Source organism: Hakea prostrata, chromosome 7 (assembly GCF_041222555.1).
Source record: "Hakea prostrata isolate BN-2017 chromosome 7, UWA_Hpros_2, whole genome shotgun sequence".
Classification (NCBI taxonomy): Eukaryota; Viridiplantae; Streptophyta; class Magnoliopsida; order Proteales; family Proteaceae; genus Hakea; species Hakea prostrata.
Genome location: NC_142606.1, coordinates 3,362,767 through 3,386,977, shown reverse-complemented (window position 1 = coordinate 3,386,977; position 24,211 = coordinate 3,362,767). Strand labels below are relative to the sequence as shown.

General features: G+C 38.7%; 1 protein-coding gene across 4 annotated transcripts in view; it reads left to right on the top strand.

The window, feature by feature from the left end:
- The window catches only part of LOC149009028 (zinc finger CCCH domain-containing protein 44-like), a 32,611-nt gene extending 10,319 nt beyond the window's left edge, over nt 1–22,292 (top strand). Inside the window, exons 5-11 of one of the 4 annotated variants that reach the window (XM_089164428.1) lie at nt 921–1,033; nt 9,739–9,798; nt 12,628–12,678; nt 16,748–16,818; nt 17,356–17,510; nt 17,610–17,660; nt 21,037–22,292. In XM_089164428.1, coding sequence (XP_089020554.1) covers nt 921–1,033; nt 9,739–9,798; nt 12,628–12,678; nt 16,748–16,818; nt 17,356–17,510; nt 17,610–17,660; nt 21,037–22,034 — 1,499 coding nt within the window. In that variant the 3' untranslated portion in view covers nt 22,035–22,292. The remainder of the gene's footprint in view (nt 1–920; nt 1,034–9,738; nt 9,799–12,627; nt 12,679–16,747; nt 16,819–17,355; nt 17,511–17,609; nt 17,661–21,036) is intronic. The other 3 variants (XM_089164429.1, XM_089164431.1, XM_089164430.1) reach the window with 3 other exon arrangements.
- Nucleotides 22,293–24,211: the final 1,919 nt, after the last annotated feature.

Below are 24,211 nucleotides of genomic sequence, written 5' to 3'. Positions count from 1 at the left end.
TGTCATCATAAGGTAAACTTATTTTGGATTCCCAATTGTTAATGTTAAAATCAAACACATTTTGATTATTTTTTCTGTAAATGCTCCTGGATAATGCTGTTTGTATTGGGAAGCTGGTTTTATGAGGTGTCTAGGCGAAATTTAGGAGAGACACTAAGAGATGCTAGTACACTTTGATATGCATAACTATACTTACGGTACATGCAAGACTAGTGTTTGAAGGTTGCTCTATGTATCATCACTTTCAATATCAGGTTAACTCTATGTCTATATCTTATATAATTCAAATCTTCATTGGCCTGCTGGAATGATTGGAATCTTTAGCCACAAGCTATTTCTTGCTGCAAATCCTCTTTGTCTTTTTTTTTTTTTTTTAATGATTTTATTATTATTATTATTATTATTATTATTTTTTAATTTGATCATTATATTTATATATGACTTTCAAACTTGTCATTGGTGGCACTATGAGGTTGGCTTACATTTCTGTCGTCCTGTGTTTTCAACCGTGACCTGCTCTTAAACTTTGAGAAATTTGTCTCGTTTTGTGAAGTTTTTGTGTTGGGTGTTGTGGCTTTTAGTTTTAGCCTAGGGACTTGGAACTTGTTGCTTAATTCCTTTCTTCCTGTACCCAAGCCCACTTGCTAGTCAGCGAGTTTTAAGTTTTAACCTGACCTGCCTGTGACTGTGACTGTGAGGACTTGTAAAAATTTGAGTTTGGCCATCTAGGTTTTGCAGTTCTTCTAGGTGGGTTTCATTAGCTTTAGCTTGGTATTTCTTGCTGCAAGTCAATGTGTACCATTGAATAACAAAGTAAAAATTACATGGTTAGTTTTTTTATTCAGACTACAGATTTACAGATTTGTCCTTTTGCATCAATGGAACATGTCACAGCTCATTTTTTATGTGTTTATTGTTAGGCATAAAGAACGCCTCAGGGATGGGGAATTCCAATGCAGAGATCATCCTTCAAGTTTCTAATATGAAAAAGGAGACTTGTATTCGTTTGTTGTCAGATGATAACTTTCTTGAGGTAAGAATTTTTGGATAACAATCTCCCATTTTGAACAAAAAGTTTTGATTAGTTCTAATTTTTAACACTTCTGAATGCCCTGCTATGGTTTGAGATCTCAATCTAGATCTGTCAAAAAGTTGAGATCTCGGTTGAGATTTGGTAAAAATCCCTGGTTAAGCCAAGCCAACTTGATAGCCCATCTCAGTGGATATCAGGCTCAATTTGGGCTGGAATTTGGTATTTAACCTATTTTAGACCTTCTAAACATAGTGGTGGCTTTAGATTTGAGAGAAAACAAGTGTGTGTATATATATATATATATGGTTCCAGCTCGACCCTAACTTTGAAACTGATATGTGTTGCTTGTATCTCAAGATGTTACGCAAGTGTACGTATCGCAATCAAGTAGTAAATAATAAGTACAGTATTGATCCCTCGGAGAATTCTATCTTTAACTTTCAATGTAAAAGTAAAAGTGATTTAAACAAGATTAACAAGATTGATTTGTGATTGAAGAACTAAATAATCAAATAACAGGTAATTAAACTAAATAATCGAAATGGAGAATGAGCAATAGAAGGAACTTAATGAATGAAAAGAGTGTTGGGAATCAATTTCCCTTCCCCTGAATTTTATAATGCAAATACTAAAGTAATACTACAGCCCAAAATATATCAAGAACCTGGAATGAAATGGCATAATGGTATTTTCCAATACACATATGCTTAGCATCCTAATTCAACATCTGCATATTCCTATGAAGAAATGAAATACGAATGCAATTTAAACCTAATCCCAATCATGGCAATGTGAGGTAATTGGGTATTCCTACCCAACCTACTAATTAACTCAATCTAATTAAAGATAAAGCTAACCCACACCATTCAGCAAGCATCTAGATTCAATTAACTTTACAATTAACTAAATCATAGTAATCATTCATGAAAGATCAATCAAGAACCGAAGTTAATCAATATATAACATGCTGAATTCATTGATAATAAATTGTATTGCAGTAAAACTAAAGAACACATGATAGTTACATCTCAAAATTCAGGTTTAGGTATTATTATCATCCCAACACAGCACAAGTTTAGCCCATAACAGAAATCAAATACTTAGAAATAGTTATATTTATCATTAAGCTAGAAAATAAGAAGATAGAGGGGCTTCTCCCCTGTAATGGCTTCTCCCCCTGCGTTTGATGTCTCCGGTGGCTCCTCTTCCCCTTCTGCTGCTTCTCCCATTAACCTCTCCTCTTCCACTCCGTCTCCTCCGCCACCTCTCCCTTGGAGCTCCCTTTTCTCTACCTCCTCTCTAAATCACCCCATGCTAACTGCTTGCTTTCCTTCATCCCTCCGCTAAGTTCGGCTCCCCACCCCCTCGTTCATTGCCCCTCTTCTGAAACCAATCCTGGTGCTCTCCCTTGGAAATTGGCAGTCATCGGTCAATTTCTAGGTCCATGTCCCCCCTTAAACGTTATCAAAGCATCCCTATCCAAGCAATGGTCTGCTCACTCCTCTTTTGAAATCTTTTCCATAGACTCAGGCATCTTTCTGTTTAAGCTCCCATCCCCTTCTAGCAAAGCCAAAGCTCTTGTAGGCTCTCCCTGGTTCGTCGGTAAGACACCTGTTTTCACCAAGTCTTGGGAGCCCTCAATGCCATTTCGCCGGGACTCGTTTTGTTCTCTCCCCCTTTGGATCAATCTCCCTGGTCTCCCTCTTGAATTCTGGAGTCCTGACTGCCTCAGCCGTATTGGCTCAGCTCTCGGTCGCCCTCTACGTGCTGACCCAAAGACTCTCATATGCCCGTATTTGTGTGGAGATTTTTGCTAATAAGCCCCTTCCCCCTTGCATCTCCATTGAAGATGATCTTGGTCTCCATTACGACCAAATCATTGTCTATGACTGGATCCCCATCAGATGCTCCGTTTGTGCTGCTTTTGGCCACGATGACTTGCTATGCCCTGATGGTTCGAAATTTCAAGTTATCTCTAGCCCAAAGTCGTCTTCAAAGAAGAAGTCGTTGCCTGAAGTCCCTGTGCCCTCCATCCAACTGGGTTCATCTCTTGCTCGTGAGCCACCATCGAAAATGATGCCTGTCCTTGCTCCTGCTTCTTTGCCCTCTCATCTTATCATCGACTCTTTGAAAAAATGTTCTATTGATGCTGCAACTGGAATTTTTCCTGCTTCTGATAACCCACCGTCCCCATCCATCGTTTTCCTTGGTCCTACCAATATGTCATCTGCTTCCCTAACCACTTCTTCCTTATCGCTGACCCCCCAAATTACCGCCGGAACATCTTCTTTTGCTCTTTCTTCCCCGGCGCCGGTAGCCTGCACTTACCAGAGGCGTCGCCCTAAGTCTCAATCTTCCCAACCTTCGAATCCCTGCCATCTCACGACCATCGATGCTGCTGCCATCCCTGCCGCTTCCACGGAGATCGAGAGCTCCTCTCCCATCCTCCTCGAGTCACCACAATCCTTGCCTGAACCCCAACCTGCAACTTTCCCCTTCCATGATTTCTCAGATCTTGTTTTTTCTGCAAACCCGCCTCCATCTCTGCTTCTTTCCAATTCGGTCGCTGGCCTAGACAATGCTCCCAAAAACATCCCTAATTCCCAAGATTTCAACTTGTCCAATTTAACCCCCCCCTAAACCCTCTTTGTTGGGCCCCTTACCCAATGGGCCCAAGCCCTCTTTTCCTAATTCTTTCCACAAGCTGGCATCACACTCCTCTCTGGACCCTTTGGCCCATGGGTCTAATCAGCCCATTTCTAGCTTTGCTCTAATCTCGCCCATCTCCCCTTCTCAGAACTTCCAAGCCCACTCCCCCAAATTTGCTTGCACTATTTCACCTCAGGCCTGTAGCCCGACCACTTTTGACATCGTTTCGGATCCTCTCCTCTCTCCCCCTTCGCTTGCCCTTGACCGTGTTGAGTGTCATAGGAGCAATCGCCTTGCTAAAGAGCACAACCCATTTGGTGATGATTTCTTGGTGGACCTCAAGTCTTCTAAGAAAAAGAAGAAAAAGAAGAAATCCGCTAAATAGTTGTTTGGCCCTATTTGGCCCTCTGTTGTTCCGGCCCTGTTTGGCCATCTTTCTTCATTCTTTCTATGTGGTTTGCTAGTGTTTTTAGCTCTTTCTCTTTGTTTGCGGTGTTGTATTAGCGTCGTCGTCTTTAATATACTTATTTATTCATCCAAAAAAAGAAGAAGATAGAGTTATAAAACTGAAAATAAACTAAGAGCTGCAATGTTTCCACACGAACTCCAATCTTCTCTACAGCAACTCCCTTCTCCAGCAGCTCTCCCTGCTTCTGCACGAGTCCAGCTCTGGTTCTCTTCTACCGTGTCTTCTATTCTGCCTCTCTTCCTTCTCTTCTCACGCAGCCCTCTCTCTCTTTCTTTTATTAATGCCTTCAAGCATTAGGGTAGAACCTGGCCGTAGGATTAGAACATTCCTCTTAAGATCCAAGGCTGAGAACAATCATGTATTTACAAGAATAACGTCCCCTTTAGTTAGCCCCTTCTGGTCATTTCCACATGAATTAATTCTAGGAATATTCTGCTCCGTAATGCTGCAGCATCGTTACAACAAAGTTAGAGGATAGGTTCTTTTATTATGGATTTTCACCTACATTGCCAATAGAAAGAGGGTTAATCAAATTCATCCATTAATCTGAAGAGAAATTCATGCAAGAGTGACAATAATGACCTTTACAAGATGCAACATGTTAAGACTCAATAAAACAACATCTAATGACTACTAACACTAAAACAAAGATAAAAGTACTCCTAAATCAAGCCATCTCAAGTATAAAGTTACCAATCTTAACTCTATTTCATAGAGTTATCAATATGCTGAAGTAGTGAACATGCAGACTTACAAAACATAAAATACACATTCATTACTTCATACAAATGAAAACATAAAAGTTTAAATTCAAATAACATTAAACATTTTCAGTTGTTCACGATTTCATATTACAACATTGGTGTATTTCTAAGTTATACGATAAGAGTACAAGAGTAAAATCATTGAGTAAGAAACTCCTTCGACTCTGCTCCATTGGCACCAACACCAGCACCACCTCCACCTCCACCAATGTAGAACATAGATTTGAAAAAAGTGAACTTTGGGAAGAACACTCACCTTGCTTCAAGATTGGCTTCAAAATTGGTAAATCTTTGTTGTAGGTGAGCTAAATAGTTTGTTGATACAGGCTAGGTGGAGATCTTACCAACTTTCTGGCAAAAAATCCAGCCATAAAACCAAAACCAACAAAGGTAGGAGTGTTGAGACAAGTCTAGACGAGTCAAGATCTCGACCGAGATGCGGTATTTTTAAAAACTGTTTTGATTGAGATCTTGCAGGGTATGAGATCTTGAGTTGGCTGAGATCTCGGCTGAGATCTTGTATTTTTATGGAATAGTCTCAATTTGCATGAGATCTCATCTTGAGTTCACACAAAAAAGAGAGATCCCAGCTGAGATCTCGCGAGACATCGAACCATGTGCCCAGCTTTGACCTGATGTTGCTGTCCAACATTTCATTGTCCAGGTTGGACTTCAAAGTACCTTTGTTGATCCAACTATTTTTCTTGCTTTTGCAAGATAGTTTTGACAATCTCCTTTCTATACAACAACAACAACAACAACAATAAGCCTTTTCCCAACTAAATGGGGTCGGCGACATGGATTCTTGCCCTCCACGTCGGCCATGCTAGATACAAGGCCTAAGCTATACATATCCTTTCTCACCACTTCTCCTAAGGTTATCTTAGGTCTACCCCTAGCTCTTCTAATTCCTTCAATATGGATTATATCACTTCCCGAACAGGCATTTATGGTTCCGTGACGTGGCGGCACGCTTTCTCTGCTTATCACTTATGGGAGCAACTCCCGGACCAACTCTAATATGATCGTTTCTTATCTTATCCATCCTGTTTGCCCTCTCCATCTTGCATTCTCATTTCGCCCGGTTTATCTATATGATTCTTTTACGCCCACCTCGCCCGTACATCTGCTGGTCGGACACGGTCCTATTTTTCCTTTGCTTATGGAATCGCCGATCACATAGCCCGGTGCCTCTCCCTTCTCCACCCTATTTTAATTCTTTGGGACCTCATCTTCTAAATCACCTCTTTCTTATGATTGCCTGGTACCTAAAACAATCACTCGGGATCTCTTTATCGTCAGTATCACCACTTCATCTCGCCCGTCATGCTAGTTACAACTAGATATTCTGTTCGTCTACTGTTTAAGCCTTGTGATTCCAAAGCTACTCTCCATGATTCACAATCTCCTTTCTATAATGAACCAAAATCATCTGTCGCTTGAAACCATGGTCCATTATGCAGGACTTTGGACAAGGTGGATCTAGGTAACAACTATCCTAACCCCAGCAACGATCACACATAAGTTAAGTAACACCTAATGAATATAATAATCTCTCAAGCACTTAACAATACCCTTCACATGTAGGAAATAACCAAGCCAAATTGAGGTGAATAAAGGCCCTCCCCATGGCCATGACCCTTGTTTGGGCCCCAAGGCCCAACCAAGATGGCACACCTAGGGCTGGCCAAACCCCTACAGGGGCAATTTGGTCCTTTTCCAGCCCCTTTTTAGTTTTTTTATATTCAGATTTTTTTTATTTTTATTTTTATTTTTTTAAGTCCAATTCTAATTTAATCTCCTAGTTTGATTTAGTTGTTTTGAATTCTATATCATAGGGAGTCTCTCATTTAAGTAGGACTCTATAGATAATTGGGTCCTTTATTTCAAGATAAGTTCTTACTTTATGTCGCTGTTATTTTTTTGTAAAGAAGTCTCCTAACTTATACAGCAAACCCTCGTAGAGTTAATTTCTAATTCCTAGTTGAGTCTAAGTCAATTTCCCAAGTAGTGTTAGATTATATGTATATATAAATCTAAGACTATAAATAAGCATTCTCTTCATTATAAAATCAGTCTACATTGAATAAAGTTTGAAGAATTCTTGCCCAAGTTGTGGTTCTGTTGGGAGGGCCACAGCGGAATCCTAAACTCTTGCCTTCAATTTGCAGCAACACTTTTTAAGAACCAGCAGCCTTCGTCCATCTCCAGCAGTTTCTCCAAGTAAGTTCCACACCCCCAGCCCCTTCCCCTTCACCCCACACCCATCGCAGTCCTCCCTTTCTCTTCCCTCTCTTGTGTGAACCCTAGGAGCCCACCCCACCCCACCCCATTGCAGCCCCCTAAGTCCCCTGCGACCCTTACTAAGCCCCTTCCCCACCCCTGCGATCCCTCTAGGCCCCTCCCCCATCACTCCTAAACCCTGCGGCACTCCCCCACTCCTCTCTTTCTCTCTCAGCTCCCTCCCCCTCCCCTTTTTGATTTGCAGCAACCAGAAAACAGAAAAGAAAAGAAAAATGAAAAAGAAAGAAAAGAGAAGAAAGCATGGAAAGAAAGAAAGAGTTACCCAAGATCCATTCCCAAACCCTAAAACTCTCTTTATCAATTGTTTCATCCAATAATCATCCCCATATTTTCGTTAAACCTTACCAAATCAATCTAATTATCCCATTCCTCTTTTTATTAATTCTAGGGTACCTTTTGTCTTACAAGATCATCCCATGGGAATTTAGTAAAACCCTAACTTTTCCCTAGCATCCGACTTACCTTTCCATTAGTGCTCCTTACTACCTTAGATCAACCCATTAGAATTTTGGTGATTATTTGCTGGAAGATTCTGAGTTAACCCTAAACTTTTGGGAATTATTTTAAAGAATCCTAACCCTAGAATTGGGCTACATCACAAATATTACATTAGGCTGTAGCCATTAGCTCCTAACCATATGTTCGAATTAGGTGATGTGGACAAACTGAACCAGTTTCAATTGGATCAACTGGACCATGTCAAATGAGCTGAGTTGATATAAAAGAGGCCACCAACGGGGGTTGGTCCAAGTGGTAAACAGCTTGGTTCGCTTAAGCAAGGTTCCGGTATCGAATCCTTGTGGATGCAAAAAATCCTTGTTGGGAGACTCATCCACCACAGCCAGGTGTGCGACACGGGTCGAACACCGGTTTATAAACCGGGGTTGGCAAACCCAAAAAAAAAAAAAAAAAAAGAGGCCAAAACACTTTTCATGTTATTTGTCACAGCCCTTGTTGTGACTTTCATGGAGGATAAGGCTTTAGAGAGAGAAATGAGGAGGGGATCTTGGTTTTATATTTTGTTGTTGCTTTTCACTTATTTATTGTAGTTTGGACTCAGAATTAGCCAATTAGGACAAGAGAAGTGAAGTAAAAAGAAGAATAGTCGACAATGTGATGTGGAGCTTCACAGAAAGTTGTGAAGTCTCCAATACCTCGAATGCTTTATTTATAGGTGAATTTACAAGTAGAAATAGAATAGGAAAAGAAAACATAATCCAACAAGGGTTTGGAAGTCTAAATCCAACTCAAACTAAGGGATAAGGTGCTAATTCTTAATGGATGATTCTTGACTATTTTGCCCTTTAACACTCCCCTCAAGCTGGAGCATATTTGTTATTCATGCCTAGCTTGTTACTAATGTAATCAACACTTGTATTCCCCAATGCCTTGGTGAACAGGTTTGTTAAGAAAGGGATGATTTTCAACCACAGATAAACAAGCATGAAAGTGAGGAGAAAGGTTACATTAAGAAAGGAAGTCAAAGATCGGATGTTGAATACAACTCTGAGTATCTTTGCAAAGGGCAATGAGGACATCAAAATCTAAAGAAGGGGCTGGAGGTGGACCAGATCTACCAAGGAGAAGCTGGCAGAGAGGCCGGAGGTAGATGCATGATAGCTGTCTTTGGATGCCTCTGATAAACAATGGTGGCATCAGACTAAACGATTGGAAGAGGAGGCGGCAAGGGGAACTTGTGACACTGGAGTAGAAGAGATGCAAATAGGAAAATAATCATCAATGTCAAAAACAATTAGAGGTTAGTAGAAAAAGGTGCTGACTTAAAGAAAGATATGTCCACATTACAGAATATTTCTGAAACTCAAAATCCATAAAAACGATATGTCATTTATGGGTATAGGAATATCCAACAAAAAGATATTTAGGGGACCTAGTATATAATTTAGATAGACCCGGACGGTTGTCACGAATAAACAAATACAACTGAAAACTTGAGGAGGCAATACAAAAAGAGGATGGGGGAAATGACATAGAGTAGGGAATACTGCCTTTTAAGACATAATGAGGCATACAGTTGATCAGGTAACAAGCACTTAACACTGCATCAGCCCAAAAGATTTTAGGTACTCACATTTCATAGAACAAAAAGTGAGTATCCTTCATTAAAAATCAAAGAGTGCATGTCACCTATGTGATTAAGCTTCCCTCCACTGTCTTGCCACCTTTACAACTTAGTAACTAATAATACTTTCAATCATTTAAAGTAAGATGAAATCCAATTGTTGGATTCCAGGTTATAGATGTGGAATATAAGTGGAGGGATTAGAAGCATGTTTATATCTTCAAATTCCCAAAGAAAAATATCACTTGAACATGGATAGAATCATCACTCTGGTAAAGATCGGTTTTCTTTTTAGTGGCTAGATGTTTAAGATCAACAAGGCATCAAAATGGCTTGGCCCTTTATAATATTAGACACTTCACTTATTTTTTTTTCATCCATGCATTGTTAATACTTTCGTCAGCTTACCATATTAAGTAGGTTATTTTGGTTGCAGGAAGAATGTGATGATTTACGTCAGAGAGTGAAAGATGGTCTGATAAAAAAGCCTACTATTGTAAGTTCACATTACCTGAATCAATTTATTTTGTTTTCTTCAATGGTCTTGTAGATGTTGTATTCTATTGGCATATGTTTGCATGATGCCTTGCATGTTGTGAAACACTTCTTTTCTAAGGATAGGGAGTATATTCTTGTGGAGTGGTACTGACAGATAAGTTGTTCGGCAAAGCCTCTAATGCTTGTCATTTTATCATGTCCTAGTTAGAAATTCTCCTAGTGCTTGTCATTTTATCATGTCCTTGGGAGTAAAGAAAGAAATTATCCTAATATCATTGCTAAAGAAAATCCTTCTGGGTAGTTTTGAAAATATCTGAAACTGCTGTCAACCACAACAACAACTAAATGGGGTCAGCTACATGGATCCTTACCTTCCAATTAGCTCTGTATGAGGTACTAGATACAAGGCCTACGCGATGCATATTCTTTCTCACCACTTCTCCTAAGTCCTAAGATTATCTATTGTCTGCTCTTAGTTCTTCTAATTCCTTCGACCTGGATTTAATCACTTCTCTCTACAAGGGGCAATTAAAGTCCCTATTGGATGTGGTCGTACTATCTCAACCGACTTTCTAGTAGCTTATCATTTATTGGAGCTACTCATTAGACTAGCTCTAATACGATCATTCATTACCTTATCCTTCCTAGTTTTGCCACTCATCCATCTTAATATCCTTATTTCTACTACATTGAGTTTGTTTATATAATGCTTCTGAATAGCCCAACACTATGCACCATACATCATGGCTGGTTGGAGGATGGTCCTATAGAATTCTCTTTTGAGCTTTAAAGGAATATGTAGCTCCCATAAGACCTTAGATGCACCTCACCACTTCATCCACTTTATTTTAATTCTTTGGAAAATAGTAACCTCTATATCACATTTTTTTATTTATGATTGAGCCAAGATATGTAAAACAATCACTTTGTGGAATCGCCTTCTTATCAAGTCTCACCACCTCATCATCCATTGGATCACGACCAAAGTTACATACTAGATATTCCATCTTTGTTCTAATTTTAAAGCCTTTTGATTCCAGAGTTGCTCTCCATGAATCTAACTTCGTAATAATCCCTACTTGCGTCATCTACCAAAACAATATCATGAGCAAAAAGCATACACAAACGAAACTCATCTTGAATGTCTTTGGTTAAGTCATCCATTATAAGTACAAATAAATATGGGATTAAGTTTGATCCTTGATGTAGCCGAGTTGTAATCGGGAATTCACCACCTTGTCCCCCACCATTCTTACACTTGTCACTAAACCATCATACATATCTTTAACTACATTCACATATTTATTTGCAATATTTCTTTCCTCAAGTACTTGCTAAATCAACACTCTAGGTCAATAAAAACCATATGATTATCTTTCTTACACTTCCTATACCTTTCCATAAGTCTCCTACTAAGGTAAGTAGCTTTAGTTGTAGATCTTTCTAGCATAAAACCAAAATTTTTCAATGTAATAGTGGTTTTTTGTCCCAAACAAGTTTCAATTACTCTCTCCCATAATTTCATATTATGACTAATCAGTTTTATGCTTCTATAGTTTTTACATTTTTGAATATCTCATATGTTTTTATAAATTGGGACTAGAATGCTTCTCCTCTATTCATCTAACATTTCCCTTGTACTCGTAATCTTATAAACAACTTGGTCAGCCAAGCTAGCTCATAGAAAATTGTGAGAACAACATTATGATCTCTCTTTTCAATCACCTTCTTCCAAAAGACAAATCATGATCCCTCTGAGGACTCTCTAAGACTTAGTGCAATCTTAAAACCTTAAGCTTTCCACTTATCCTAGGCATAGTTCTCTTCTCATTTAGCAATAACAATTTTTGTGAAATTTAGTTTTCTGTACTGGGATGTGTCATTATGACTGAAGTTTTTATTGGATATGGTTTTTGAGTATCGTGTTATGGAGAACTTTTTAGAATTCCTGTGGACAATGATCTTTTTGTCTTGGTTTGCATGGGTATGACATGTAATAACAGGGTAGTTATTTTGAACTCTAGTTTAGTTTTGGAGCGGATTACAAATTTGTTTTTGTCTTAAGTTTTATTCCTGTGTCTTTTGATTTCTGCTTATGTATCCAATATATTCCAACAATGGAAACATTTCTCTGTGTGTTTTTTGTTTGTTCGACTGTTTCCCCTGCAACTATGAGATCCCATCTCAGATTCCTCAGCTTATCTCACTGGCCTTCCACTTGTACTTGGTAGCACTCTGAGATTTTTTTAATAATTAATGGTTATTTTTTATTCCTAATGCATATTTTAGTTCTTTCCGTTGAACCTTGTGGAGGACCAAATTTTATATAGAATAGGCTGTATTTTGGAGGTATACACAAGTGTTGACATACACTACCAATCTAGAAAACGAAATCAAACTTCCATTTTGAGTTTATTTCATCCAAAAAAAAGACACATCTGAAGGTATCCAATATGTTTAGAGATGCTTAATTTGGGTTTATGGCCACTCAACCACCACAATGACCGAATGAAACATGCAGAGTTTCTAGTTTGCTTTCAACCCAGGCCAAAACCAAAGACGAAACTGAAATCTCAAAGTGGTGGCTCTAATTTTTACTATGCTGTTGAACTCTTGGCAAAATGAACTTCTGTTTTTGTTGATTGCAGGTTTTCTCCCCCCTTTCAATTGACTTAATTAAATTAGGAATATTACCACATTACTATATTCCCACATTATGCTTCCTCTTCAATCAAAAAGTTCTGGTGCTTTAACTGATATTTTTTGTTTTTAGTTTTATTTTTATTTTGGTGTACGTTGAGATGAATAATTTGAGCTTACTTGACAGGTGGAGCTTGAGCAGAAGGCCAGAATTCTGCATGAGGACATAACAATTCATGTAAGACTCTTGATTCTGATGCTAAATGTTAACTGCAATAAACAGTTGCTTTTCATGTTCTGGCTCTTTCATATTTCCACTTGCTGTTTTGTAATTTGTAAAGGCATTCAGATTAAGTATATTGCTCATGTGTGTGCGTGTGCGTGTGTGTGTGTGTGTGTGTGTGGGTGTGTTTGTGTGTGTGAGTGTGTTTGTGTGTGTGAGTGTGTGTGTGTGCGTGATTGGTGATGCATTTAATTTGTAGCAGATTAGTTTTATTAAGTAGAACTGTACAAGCTGAATACTTTCACATATCCTACTGAAGATAAAACCATAGGCATATGAGTTCTTTATCTCTAATTAAAAATCTGTGTGTACTGATTATAAAATTGTCTTGGAGCAAAGTTGAAGAGTCATGGTTTCATTGCTAAAAACAGATTTGAAGATGTAGTTATTTTAAATCTGATTTGTAGATGCAAGTTGTGGAGGTCATGGTTTTGGTGCTGGCAGCTTAGAAGTACAAATGAGGCTGCAGGCTGCTAATGAGTGGCTAAGCAAGATGTTGTAAGACTGAATCTCTTTTGGGAATTGTATTCCCTTAGGAGTTGTTTTTGTTAATCCACATGTTTAGATTTGGGGTTCAAAATGAGAAGGGAGGGTGGGGAGGTGTGGAGGTTTGAACCCAATACCTCCTTGGTCTTACTGCCACTATATAGGAGGCTGCCACCACAGCACCAGAAGCACATCATGATTTTGGGTTTATTTACTGGTGAGGGTTAATCTCTTTTTTGTCACTATATACCTCTAGGCATCTCTGTGTGCCACCATGTTATTATGATTTTCTATCAGCAATAAACCCTAAACAAAATGCTTCTGTCCATCTCTAAATGTAATGACTCCAAGCCCAGACAGGGTATAATATTCTGCCCTCACAGAGGCCAATCATGCATCAAAAGAAGACTGCACTCAGTGCACAAGGCACCCACACTTAGCAGGGGCCAGAGAGGGTCAAATGTTCACAGCTTTATCCCTGTTTCCAAATGGCTGTTTCCATGACTTAATTCACTTGAACCTCTGACCAAACATTCAGCAAGTGAACGCTTGACCGACAAATCAAGATGACCTTCGCCAATCATATATAATCATTACTAATTTAAATACCACAACTGCAGAAAACTTTTAGACGAGCATTGAGAAATGCACATAGTTCCATTTTTTACATTAGGATTATTAGAAGTTATAACACAAACTCTATAAATTTAAACTTTATTTTGTACACTTGTCAGGTTCTCTCACGTCAAACATCTACTCCCCACCCTGGAAGTGATTCAGGCCATCTCAGTTTCCTAGGACTCCAACATGAGATATGCATGCACTCTCAAAAATATCATATTTTGACTGAGCTTTGATGATTTTGACCATATTTCAGAGCATGGTTTTAAGTTTTAACCTAAATGGGCTGAAATTTTTGGTTAAATCTCATTTTCCTAATGAAACCATGGGTCAGCTTTAAAAGTCCCTAGCATTGATAAGTTTTGTTAGGTTTCAAAAAGTTTCAACAATATTTCAAAATTTTGAATAGTTTTCACCGACAAACACCAAGTTATGATCAATTTTAACTGAAGTTTCCGCGGTTTGACCAATGTCGATGTGTCCAACTGGTTTTGACCAGTCCATCATGTGTCAAGTTATACGCCCAAAATCCCTGGTTTTGATTTGACCCATATGGCCATATCTCGATTTTTGGCTGGTTTCAACCAGCTACCTTGTCTCACATGTTTCGGGCTAGAAACCTATATGGTTCACTAATTCATCAAAACTAGTGGAAACCTGGCTAGAAAGCAGGACACACACTCTAGAGACACTTATTTATGCCTAATATCATTTCAGCGAATGTTTCATTTACTTATGATATTATTCATAAGTAAGCAATCACCCTGTTTGATTTTTGTTAAAATAGTTAAAAAAATAAAATTATTGGAAAGAAGGGTTCGGTAGAGAGAGGAGTTGAGGAGGAGCCGCACACTGCAATCAGTCATCTGGGCTGCAATTACTTAATTTCAAATTCCCTATTTATTCTGAAGTCTGACGTTGTTTGGAGCAAAAGGTGCTGGCTACAATAAACAGAAATGGGTTATGAAATTATTAGGCTACAACTTTGCAATTGTCTTCAAATTGGTTACTGAGAACAAGGCTGCTTAGCTTGGTGCACTCTCAACCAATGTAGGGCAGCAAGGAGAGCAGTTGATTGAGGTGGTCAACAACCATCCCTGCTGTAGGGCTTTCTCAGAGGATTCGTTACAGGGCCCATCGGACCACCCCAAGTACCAGCTAAAGAATGGGGTATTGTACCATAAAGGGAGGTTAGTTGTAGCTGAAGACTCTTTCTTGATTACCAGCCTACTAACTGAATTCCATCCCACCCCTTATGGAGGACATTCGGACTTTCTCAGAACTTACAGGCGCTTAGTGGATGTGGCGTATTGGATTAGCATGAAAAGTAAAAATGACCCATGAGTTTGTGGTTGCTTGTGATACGTGCCAATGAAGCTAACACCGATCAATGAGTCCCACAGGACTAATGCAACCATTACCTATTCCTGAGCGAGTTTGGAAGGAAAGCAATGTGGACTTCAATGGGAAGGACTGCTAAAGTCCAAGGGGGTGATACTGTCCTACTTGTGGTGGACAGGTTGACTAAATATGGCAATTTGGTAGCCCTCTCCCATCCCTACACAGTGAGGGACGTTGCTTTAAAATTCAGCGAAGAAGTTGTCAAGGTGCATGGTTTACTCCGTTCTAGAGTCTTCAATCAAGATTGACGTTTCTCAAGTCATTTCTAGTCCGAATTGTTCAAGATTGCTGATACCCTCCTCAAATATAGTGCATATCACCCTCCAACGGATGGCCAAACTTAGGTAGTCAACATTTGGTTGGAAGTTTGTTAGTGATGCTTCCGCACTTGGTAGCCAAGGACTGGCCAATTGGCTTGCGTGGGCTGAGTATTGGTACAATACCCCCTACCATGTCTCTACTAAAATGACTCCCTTCCATGCTGAGTTTGATGTGGATCAAACATTTTTGGGGGAGCTTGACTTTGATCATGAATCATCTGTCACTTTAGCGTGAAAATCAGACTGCTATCCACATAGCATCGAATCCTGTTTTTCACTAACAGATGAAGCATATTGAAGTAGACTGTCACTTTGTCCATGGGAAGCTACAACAGGTACTCTCCACTCATCCTGTTCAACTCAGAGAACATTTGGCTGATTTTGTTCACCAAAGCTTTGGGGGCAAAGAGAGTGAACTTTATTTGTAGCGAGCTGGAAGTGTTTGATGTTTATTCTCCAGCTTGAGGGTGAGTGCTAGTTCCCAAGAGGATCTGGGTTGGGATTTCAAATCCGTATTGGACTCCTCTGCTGTATTGTTATTTCTGTTTTTGTTCTTTTTGTTATTCCCTACAAATAAAGTAGTTTTTATGAGGATCCTCACAATGAGAGTGAGGCCTCGATCCCTTTCTCTCATTCTATTCTTCCCTTTCATTCTCGAATTCTTCTTCTCCTATTTCTGTGTCCTTTAGCAAAGTTTAGTATTATGTGTATGCAGGGTATGTCCTGCTTGCGTTGGAAGTCTCTTCCCTTTGAGGTTGTCTTCTCTATGTGTTTTACTCCTTTTATATGTGAAAATTACCTCAAGGAGAAAAAAAACAATATGTATTCCTGGGTGCTAAATGTTTCGGTTAACCCCTCTTTTTTTTTGTGATTGATATTGATATTTATGTGTTTTTAATTACATTGGTCTACCTACTTTGGACATCATTGGGGTACCACATGGACTAGTTGTTGAAGGAATAGAAATGCCCTATAATCCATAGGAAAACAACAATACATGCATAGGGATATTGTATATTTCAGTCGCTTTATGCTGCTGGGTAATTGAAACCTTAACTCCACTACAATTGGTATTTCTTCTCTTACCTACAATAGGTTGGAGGTGTTTTGAATTTAGTTTTGAAATCGTTTTATTGTTTTTGATTGTCATTCCTGTCATTGCTTATTAATTGACTTGAGAAACCTATTCGTTGCAGTGGGTTGACAGAGAGATTGCATCATTACAGAACCTCATTGAACGGGCAAATGAGAAGGGTTGGCGCAAAGAATATCTTTTCTTATAATATACAAGTTTTTATTTTGGACAGTTTCTTCTATGCTATAGATGCTAAGCAGCTGCTTTGTTCTCTTTGATTATATATTTTTCTTAAAATACTGGGATTTTGACTAGTTAAATAGTTAGTGTCAGGCAATCTTAGCCACAATAATCACAGAGAAATTGATTGATGGTGAGATGTCAAGAGCCTTTGTATAGGAGTACTTTGATTGAGATTGAGGTCCCAGTTATATAAACATTCTTATTTTCATTTTCTGGCTATATTATATCCACAAACAGATCAGTCAGCCTGCTGAGTTTTTATGGTAGATGTCCAGGCACCATTTGCCATTCCCCCTCCAGTGCCTACATGCCCTGGATTCTTTTAGGACCAGCATTTCATGCATTTGGTTTTCTTTTTGAGTGAGTCAACTAGTAGTTGTATTGTTTGCCAACATTGAGTGTCTGGTACTGGTGTGCATTGTGGGGCATCTGAGTTATATTTCCCTTGAGAACTAAGTGGTTCTTCTTGACTTCTTGGAGTTTTACGCTTGCTGAATACTTAGAAAGAAAGCAGTTACTTCTAACACCGTCAGAACGGGTGCGGCTTTTACAAGAGACTCCAACAATCATTGCAGAAGAACTTGAGCCTGAAGCCACTCCCGAGGATCCAACTCAGATGGTTGCAAAAACTGATATTGCAGGTTAGTTTAGCTCAGAAATCTATTTATTTTCTTCGTATTTTTTCTCATTCCAGAGCTTTGACTTTGGAACTTGTGGAATTGTTGTGATTGTGGTAATAGCAGGAGATGGGGTTTTGCTTGATTGGAAGTCTGGAAACGGCAAAGTTGGAGGTAGTGTAAAGTTAACCTTACATCTTTTTGTGCATATTTATTTATTTTCGTGATAATTTAGTTGACTTATCATTTAAGCCGATTTATTGATTTTCTGAAAGGCAATGTAAAATTAGAGACAAAATCCTCTACCTGAGAAAGATGCTTTTGTACAACAAACAAACCTTATCCTAGCTAAATAGGGTCTATTTCATGGATCCTTGTCCTCCTATTTGCTCTAGTTGTGGTCATGCTTGATACCAGTGCTAAACTGTGCACATCTTTCGTCACTGCTTCTCCTAGGGTCATTTTAGATTTGTTTGTGCATCTTTTAGTTCCTTCAATCTGAATCAAATAGCTCTTCCATGTGTGAGCATCCAAAGACATCTGTCGGACATGGCTATGCTGGATTACTTCCTGTCTTGTGTGGCCACTCTTTGCTTTGCTGCAACTTTCTACAATGAAGAGCTAATTTCTACGTAAGGTATGCTATCTACATAAAGAATACTTGCTGGAAAAGTATCTACGATGGAGCTATTTATCAATATGCATCACTTTGGCGTTGGTAGAAAAAGATCTGGTGACGGTCAGCAGTTTCTTTGTCCATCTGGTGGCTAGGTTCCCGGATCATGCTAAAGATGGGAGCCTTGTGCATTGGGTATGACCTTTTTGTTTAATCACTAGCTAGTCCCTCCTCAATTGCAGTCATGTCTAATTCAGATATCTCCTCTTCCAAAATAAAACTACTCGGGTGAGATTTTATTTTTGACAGCCACTGGCAGTTTCAAAGGTTCTCCTCCCTTTCCTGGAAGATGCCTTCCCTCCCAATCTGATTCTTCTCTGTTCAAGAAGGTCAGGGGTTTTTATTCCTACTGTCAAGCATTGGGAGCTGTTGGGATTTTTTTATCCTTACCCAACAGAGGTTGGTTCAAATCTAAGATTGATGACTGTTAGTTAGGAAACCAGTGTAACGAAGGAGTGGGTATAATTTTCAAGGACTCCAATGCGAAGGTTATAGAAAACTTAAGATGAATCTTGGGAGTTAAAAGCAACTTCAAAGCTGAGTTTGACTCTCTTCTAGGTGGTCTAGAGATTGCTAGAAGACTGAATATCCAACACTTACCGATTGAGAGTGGCTCAGTGACGGTGATTGTGCTGGTAAGCAAGCGCCAGTTTCCTTTGTTTGTAAGGGAAAGACAGATTGGAGTTCTTTTTGTATCTCAATTTGGTTGACTGGAAGTTGACTTACTGCTACCAATAAGCAAAGCCAACAGCAAATAACCTAGTGAAGTCCACAATCGAATTTTCTCTTTTGGCTTCAGTTTTGGAACGCCCTCTATGATTAGTTTGGACTTGCAGCTGGATGCCCAGGGCAGATCCATTTCCACTACAGTTAACATATTAATGGTTTTACCTTTTATAATCTTCCTTGTTGGGTCCACTCTGTTGTGAGTTCCATTTGAATTTCTTTTCTTACTTTTAACTGCTGACTAGTCTTAGTTTGTACCATACTAATTTTTGTCACTCTTTTAATATGCTTCTGCTTTGTCACACGTACTTATGTGGGTGCTTCGTTACTAATGCATTTTGACATCCCATATGGCAGATTGCTTAGTCCCATTCATCTTCGGTGCAGGAGCTCTCAATCAGTGAGATATTTTGCACTTTCTCAAGGGTAGCTGCTTCTAAGCAACTTTCTAGCTGTCTCTGCACCCCGTACCTCCTTTATAACCAAGCAGTCATTTTTGGGGCCCTAGCTTTTGATCCAGGGGGGTTTGCCTTCCAAAAATGAAGCTTATCCCCCATCATCTCATTGGCCAACCTTGACCCTTCTTTTCTAGACGAAACGGTGCATCTTCGGACTTAGAAGTTTTGAAAGTTGAACAAGATGACCGAAATTTCAAAATATTAAAATTTCCATTTCAACATAGCCTCTCATTTTAGCCTGGCCAGAATATTCAAAATTTTTGAACATTTTGGTCAGATTGTGAACTACATACATGTGAACAGTAACTCTTTTTGTTTTGTTAAATATTTCTGCTTTGGTACCACCTCTTCCATATGCTGGGGCTGCTTTATTAGATAGTCCATTGAACCAACAAAAACTAGCCACACCAGCAGACTGTGTTGCCTCACCCAGCTGCTGCATCCCACAATCTTGCTAGGCTGGTTTTGGGGCTTTTTCCTGCAGGTACTTCTGGACTTGTGATCGACATCAAATCCTGCCTGACTTTGTATGACTACAAGCTAGTATTTAAAGAAGAAAACAAAATACTCCTAGTTATAAAATTTTAAGTTAAAACTAACTTTTTTCGAAGTCTACTGAAATTAACACAAGCATATACTAAATAAACACAACTTCTTATAAACCTAATAAATGAATATGCTAGATATCCTACTGAACCAGAAAACCTAATTGGACCTGGGTCATCTGCATATGGAATCCTCTAAAAGGTGTGGGCCGTTCCAGGAATTGCTTTGCATCGTCGAGCCTCTGTTCAGTTTTGTTTTCAGAAGAGTTGTTAAAGCTTGGCATGGATGATTTATATGCTTCAATTTGAGTGGGATTATAAAGTGTTAGTGAATATTTGTAATATTGCAGGGGTAATATTACTAGGGTGTAGGCATAATTAACATTCTAATCTTAAGGTTTACATTAATACCATCTGGAATGTCATTTTTTAGGTCTTCCAAAACCAAAAAGTGTTAAGAAGAAGCCCTTTCTTGTAGTGTTGGTGGACGTTTAGAAATGGTGGATACACAGCTCTTTAGGCTTTTTGTGGCCGTCTATCTCTTCTTCCTCCTCTAGGCTTTTTTCCAAGCTCAAGTGAACTCTTAACCGAGGAAACAAAATAATCCTTGAGCAAAGTTCTATTTATAGCTGGGGAGATTTACCGAATTGTTTTGGCATAAATCAGTCAGATTTGATGAAGATTAGCTTCTCCACTCTGTTTCCAGTATGACTTTGTCGTCGATTAATGGCCTCAAGAAGATCCCTTTCAACGGGGAAGAAAGGGTTTGCAAGGAATAAAACTCAGCTGTAGATTGTTTCCCTTGCAGCTTGGAGTTTATGCAAGGGGATTAAAATGGTGAGTTTATCCTTGTTCAACGGTCGTTTGGCTATTTAGTGAAATCTAACCTGATGATACCATCACTTAATGGGAATTAGCTAACAAAGTGTCTAACTGGTATTATTGCATACAAGTGGGGTAGTTATTCAAGATGTGGGAGTGGCATGATATTTCACCCCGTGCAGATAAGTGGGGTCTGGTTCCTAGGGGTTCTTGTAAATTGTAATCCAACCCTTGGTTATATATAATGAAAATATATTTGGTTTCCTTATGGTGATGCTCATGGTGAACAGGAGCAAGTTACGTTTGTGTCCTTTTTGTTTCAGATCAAAATTCTGTTCTTGTTCAAGGGAAGAAGGACCGTGCTTGTGTTGCAGAACACTCACATCAATCAGGAAAGCTTGATGAGAAGCCAACGGGTATACAAGCACAACAATCACTTCAACCAATAAAGCTTGATGAGAAGCCAATGGATATACAAGCACAACAATCAGTAAAGCTTGATGAGAAGCTAATGGATATTCAAGCACAACACTCACATCAATCAGGAAAGCTTGATGAGAAGCCAATGGATATACAAGCACAACAATCACATCAATCAGTAAAGCTTGATGAGAAGCCAACGGGTATACAAGCACAACACTCACATCAATCAGTAAAGCTTAATGAGAAGCCAACGGATATGGGTTTTGCTGCAGCCGGTCAGCAGGTTCAAGAAAAAGAGGTCGAAGAAAGCAGTAGAGAGAATCTGCTTGCTTGTGATACCAAACAGCACCACCAAGAAGGAAAAGTAGCGGAAAGCAGCACAGAGAAGCAGCTTAACGTACTACAGATTGATGAGGAAAGCAATGGAGTTGTGCAGCAACAAGAAACTTGTGTGAGTGTAGATGCTGAAGGTTCTACGTGTGGTAGCTTGATTCCTCTCTCTGGTGACACACAAAAGGAGGATCAACAACCCGTAGATGATGAGCACCCTGGTGGAGAAATTGTTGATTTAGATGAAAATGATGGAAACTGCACCACGGTTAATAGACAGAGAATCTCAGCGGTTCAGGTTGTTGAAGTAAGTGATGACGAAGAAATTCGTGGGGATCAAAGATGTCCTGCTAGTCAAACCCAAAACCAGAATCTTGAGGATCCTTCCAGGTCTATTTGGTATTATGTGGATCCTTACAAGGAAATACAAGGCCCATTCCCAATGTCAGCGCTTAAACGATGGTACGACAGTAATTACTTTGCTCCAGATTTCAAGGTATGGAAGACGGATCAGAGCCTTGATGATGCAATCTTGCTGACTGATGCTCTTTGCCGTTATTTCCCGTAGAAATGAATGCCATTGTTGAAATTAACTTGTATTTTTGTTAATACTCGGAACGGTTGACTTTCTAATCAAATGTTCATGGCTAGTTTCCAGGGTCGTGTTCTGCACCTTGTATGTATAAGAAACAAGAACATTGTTCAAACGGCCAATCAAAGTAACAACGTATGGATTCGGGAAGGTGACGTTCCACCCCCTTTCGGAGTGAACTTGAATGCTGCACATTTAAACATTAAATACATAGCACTTGTTGGCGATGGTCAAGATCATATTTTGACCGAGACTTTGATCTTGACTGACTATCCATTTTGCAACTGGTAAAAATCGAAATGGATAGTCGAGATTGAATCTTGATCGTAGGTAGCACTTTAATGCATACAATTAAAAGTTGAACCCCAACTCAAAGAAAAAAGAAATTCTCACTTGGAAATTAGAACAATGATGTTGTTTGGATAGTAGTTTTGGAATTAAAAGGCTTTAAACTTAGTAGATCGAAGCAGAATATCTAGTATTAGTTGTTTATCAAAAAAAACAAAATATCTAGTTTGTAACTTTAGTCATAATCGGACAGATGATGAGGTGGTGATACTTGACGATAAGGAGATTCTTCAGAGTGATTGTTTTAGATATTTAGGTTTAATTATAAGTAAAAGATGTGATTTAGAGAATGAGGTTTTCCAAAGAATTAAAATAGGGTGGATGAATTGCAGAAGGTGCATCCGGGGTCTTATGTGATTGTCGTATTCCATTAAAAACTTAAAGGAGAATTTTATAGGACTGTTGTTCGACCAACTATGATGTACGGTGCAGAGTGTTGGATTGTTAAAATGAATCATATAGATAAACTCAGTGTAGCTGAAATGAGGATACTAAGATGGATGAGTCGCAAAACTATGATGGATAAGATAAGAAATGATCATATTAGAGTTGGTTTGGGAGTTGCTCTCATAAGTGATAAGTTTCTAGAAAGTCGTTTGAGGTAGCACGACCACGTTCAACGGAGACCTATAAATGCCCTTGTATGGAGAAGTGATATAATCTATATTGAAGGAACTAGAAGAGCTAAGGGTAGACCTAAGATAACCTTAAGAAAAGTGGTGAGAAATGATATGTATAGCTTAGGCCTTGTATCTAGCATGGCATCAAACATAATTAATTGGAGGGCAAGAATCCATGTAGCCGACCCCATTTAGTTGGGACAAGACTTATTGTTGCTGTTGTTGATGTTGTTTAGAGTCCATTATGTTTTTCCATTTTCACTCACTAGTGAAGTGAACCACAACCAAACCATGTCTTCCCCTCGTGGATTCTAACTTAGGCTCTTTTTGGTATCAATTCTCATTCTCTATTATGTCTATTTAAAATAAATAAGTACAAGAATTCATTTTTGGTCAAGAATGAAAAATGGTTTGGTGAATTTTATCGAAAATAAATTATGAAATGGAAAATAAGTTTGGTGTCAGATAAAAATTGTTAAAAATGATAGTAAACAAGTGAGAAAGAAGGAAAGTATGGTTGTTATAAGATGTGTATTGACTATTTTACCTCATCTTACTTATAGAACTTTAAGTAAACTTACACAAATGAAGATAATGAAATTCTCATCATAATCCATAATGGACAAAAAGTTCATTATGGATTTTGGAGGTTTTTCTATTATTTTAAATAAAAATAAAATTCAAAATAGATGCCAAACAATTTAAAATAATGAAAATTTCTCATAATTGACAATGATAATTGATACCAAAAAGAGCCTTAGTCCATCTTAATAAAGTTTTAGTTTTTTTTTTTTTTTTTTTTTTTTTTTTTTTTTTTGAATTGATAGTTTTATATTAAGAGATAGAGATTATTACACATACCACAAGAGAGGGTCGTACTTATGACTTTTCCCTTAGAGGTGCCGATTATTATCGACTTAGTAACCTTTGATGATTTCTAAAATTTTAATTGTTTCACCATTTCATTAGCACCTAACAATACTTAAACTTACATCAGACAATGAGGAAGGTCAATATATTCCACGTGTTATATTCTTGGACCTCATCGAACACTCTTTAAAATATTTCTCCCAAGGACTCACGCACAGTCAGGGCCTCACCTTAAAGAGAATAAACCCAAAATACCCACGGTAAGGAGAAAGCGTGAAGAACCGACCCATCTAAGGACAGCTGGGCAAAGCCCAA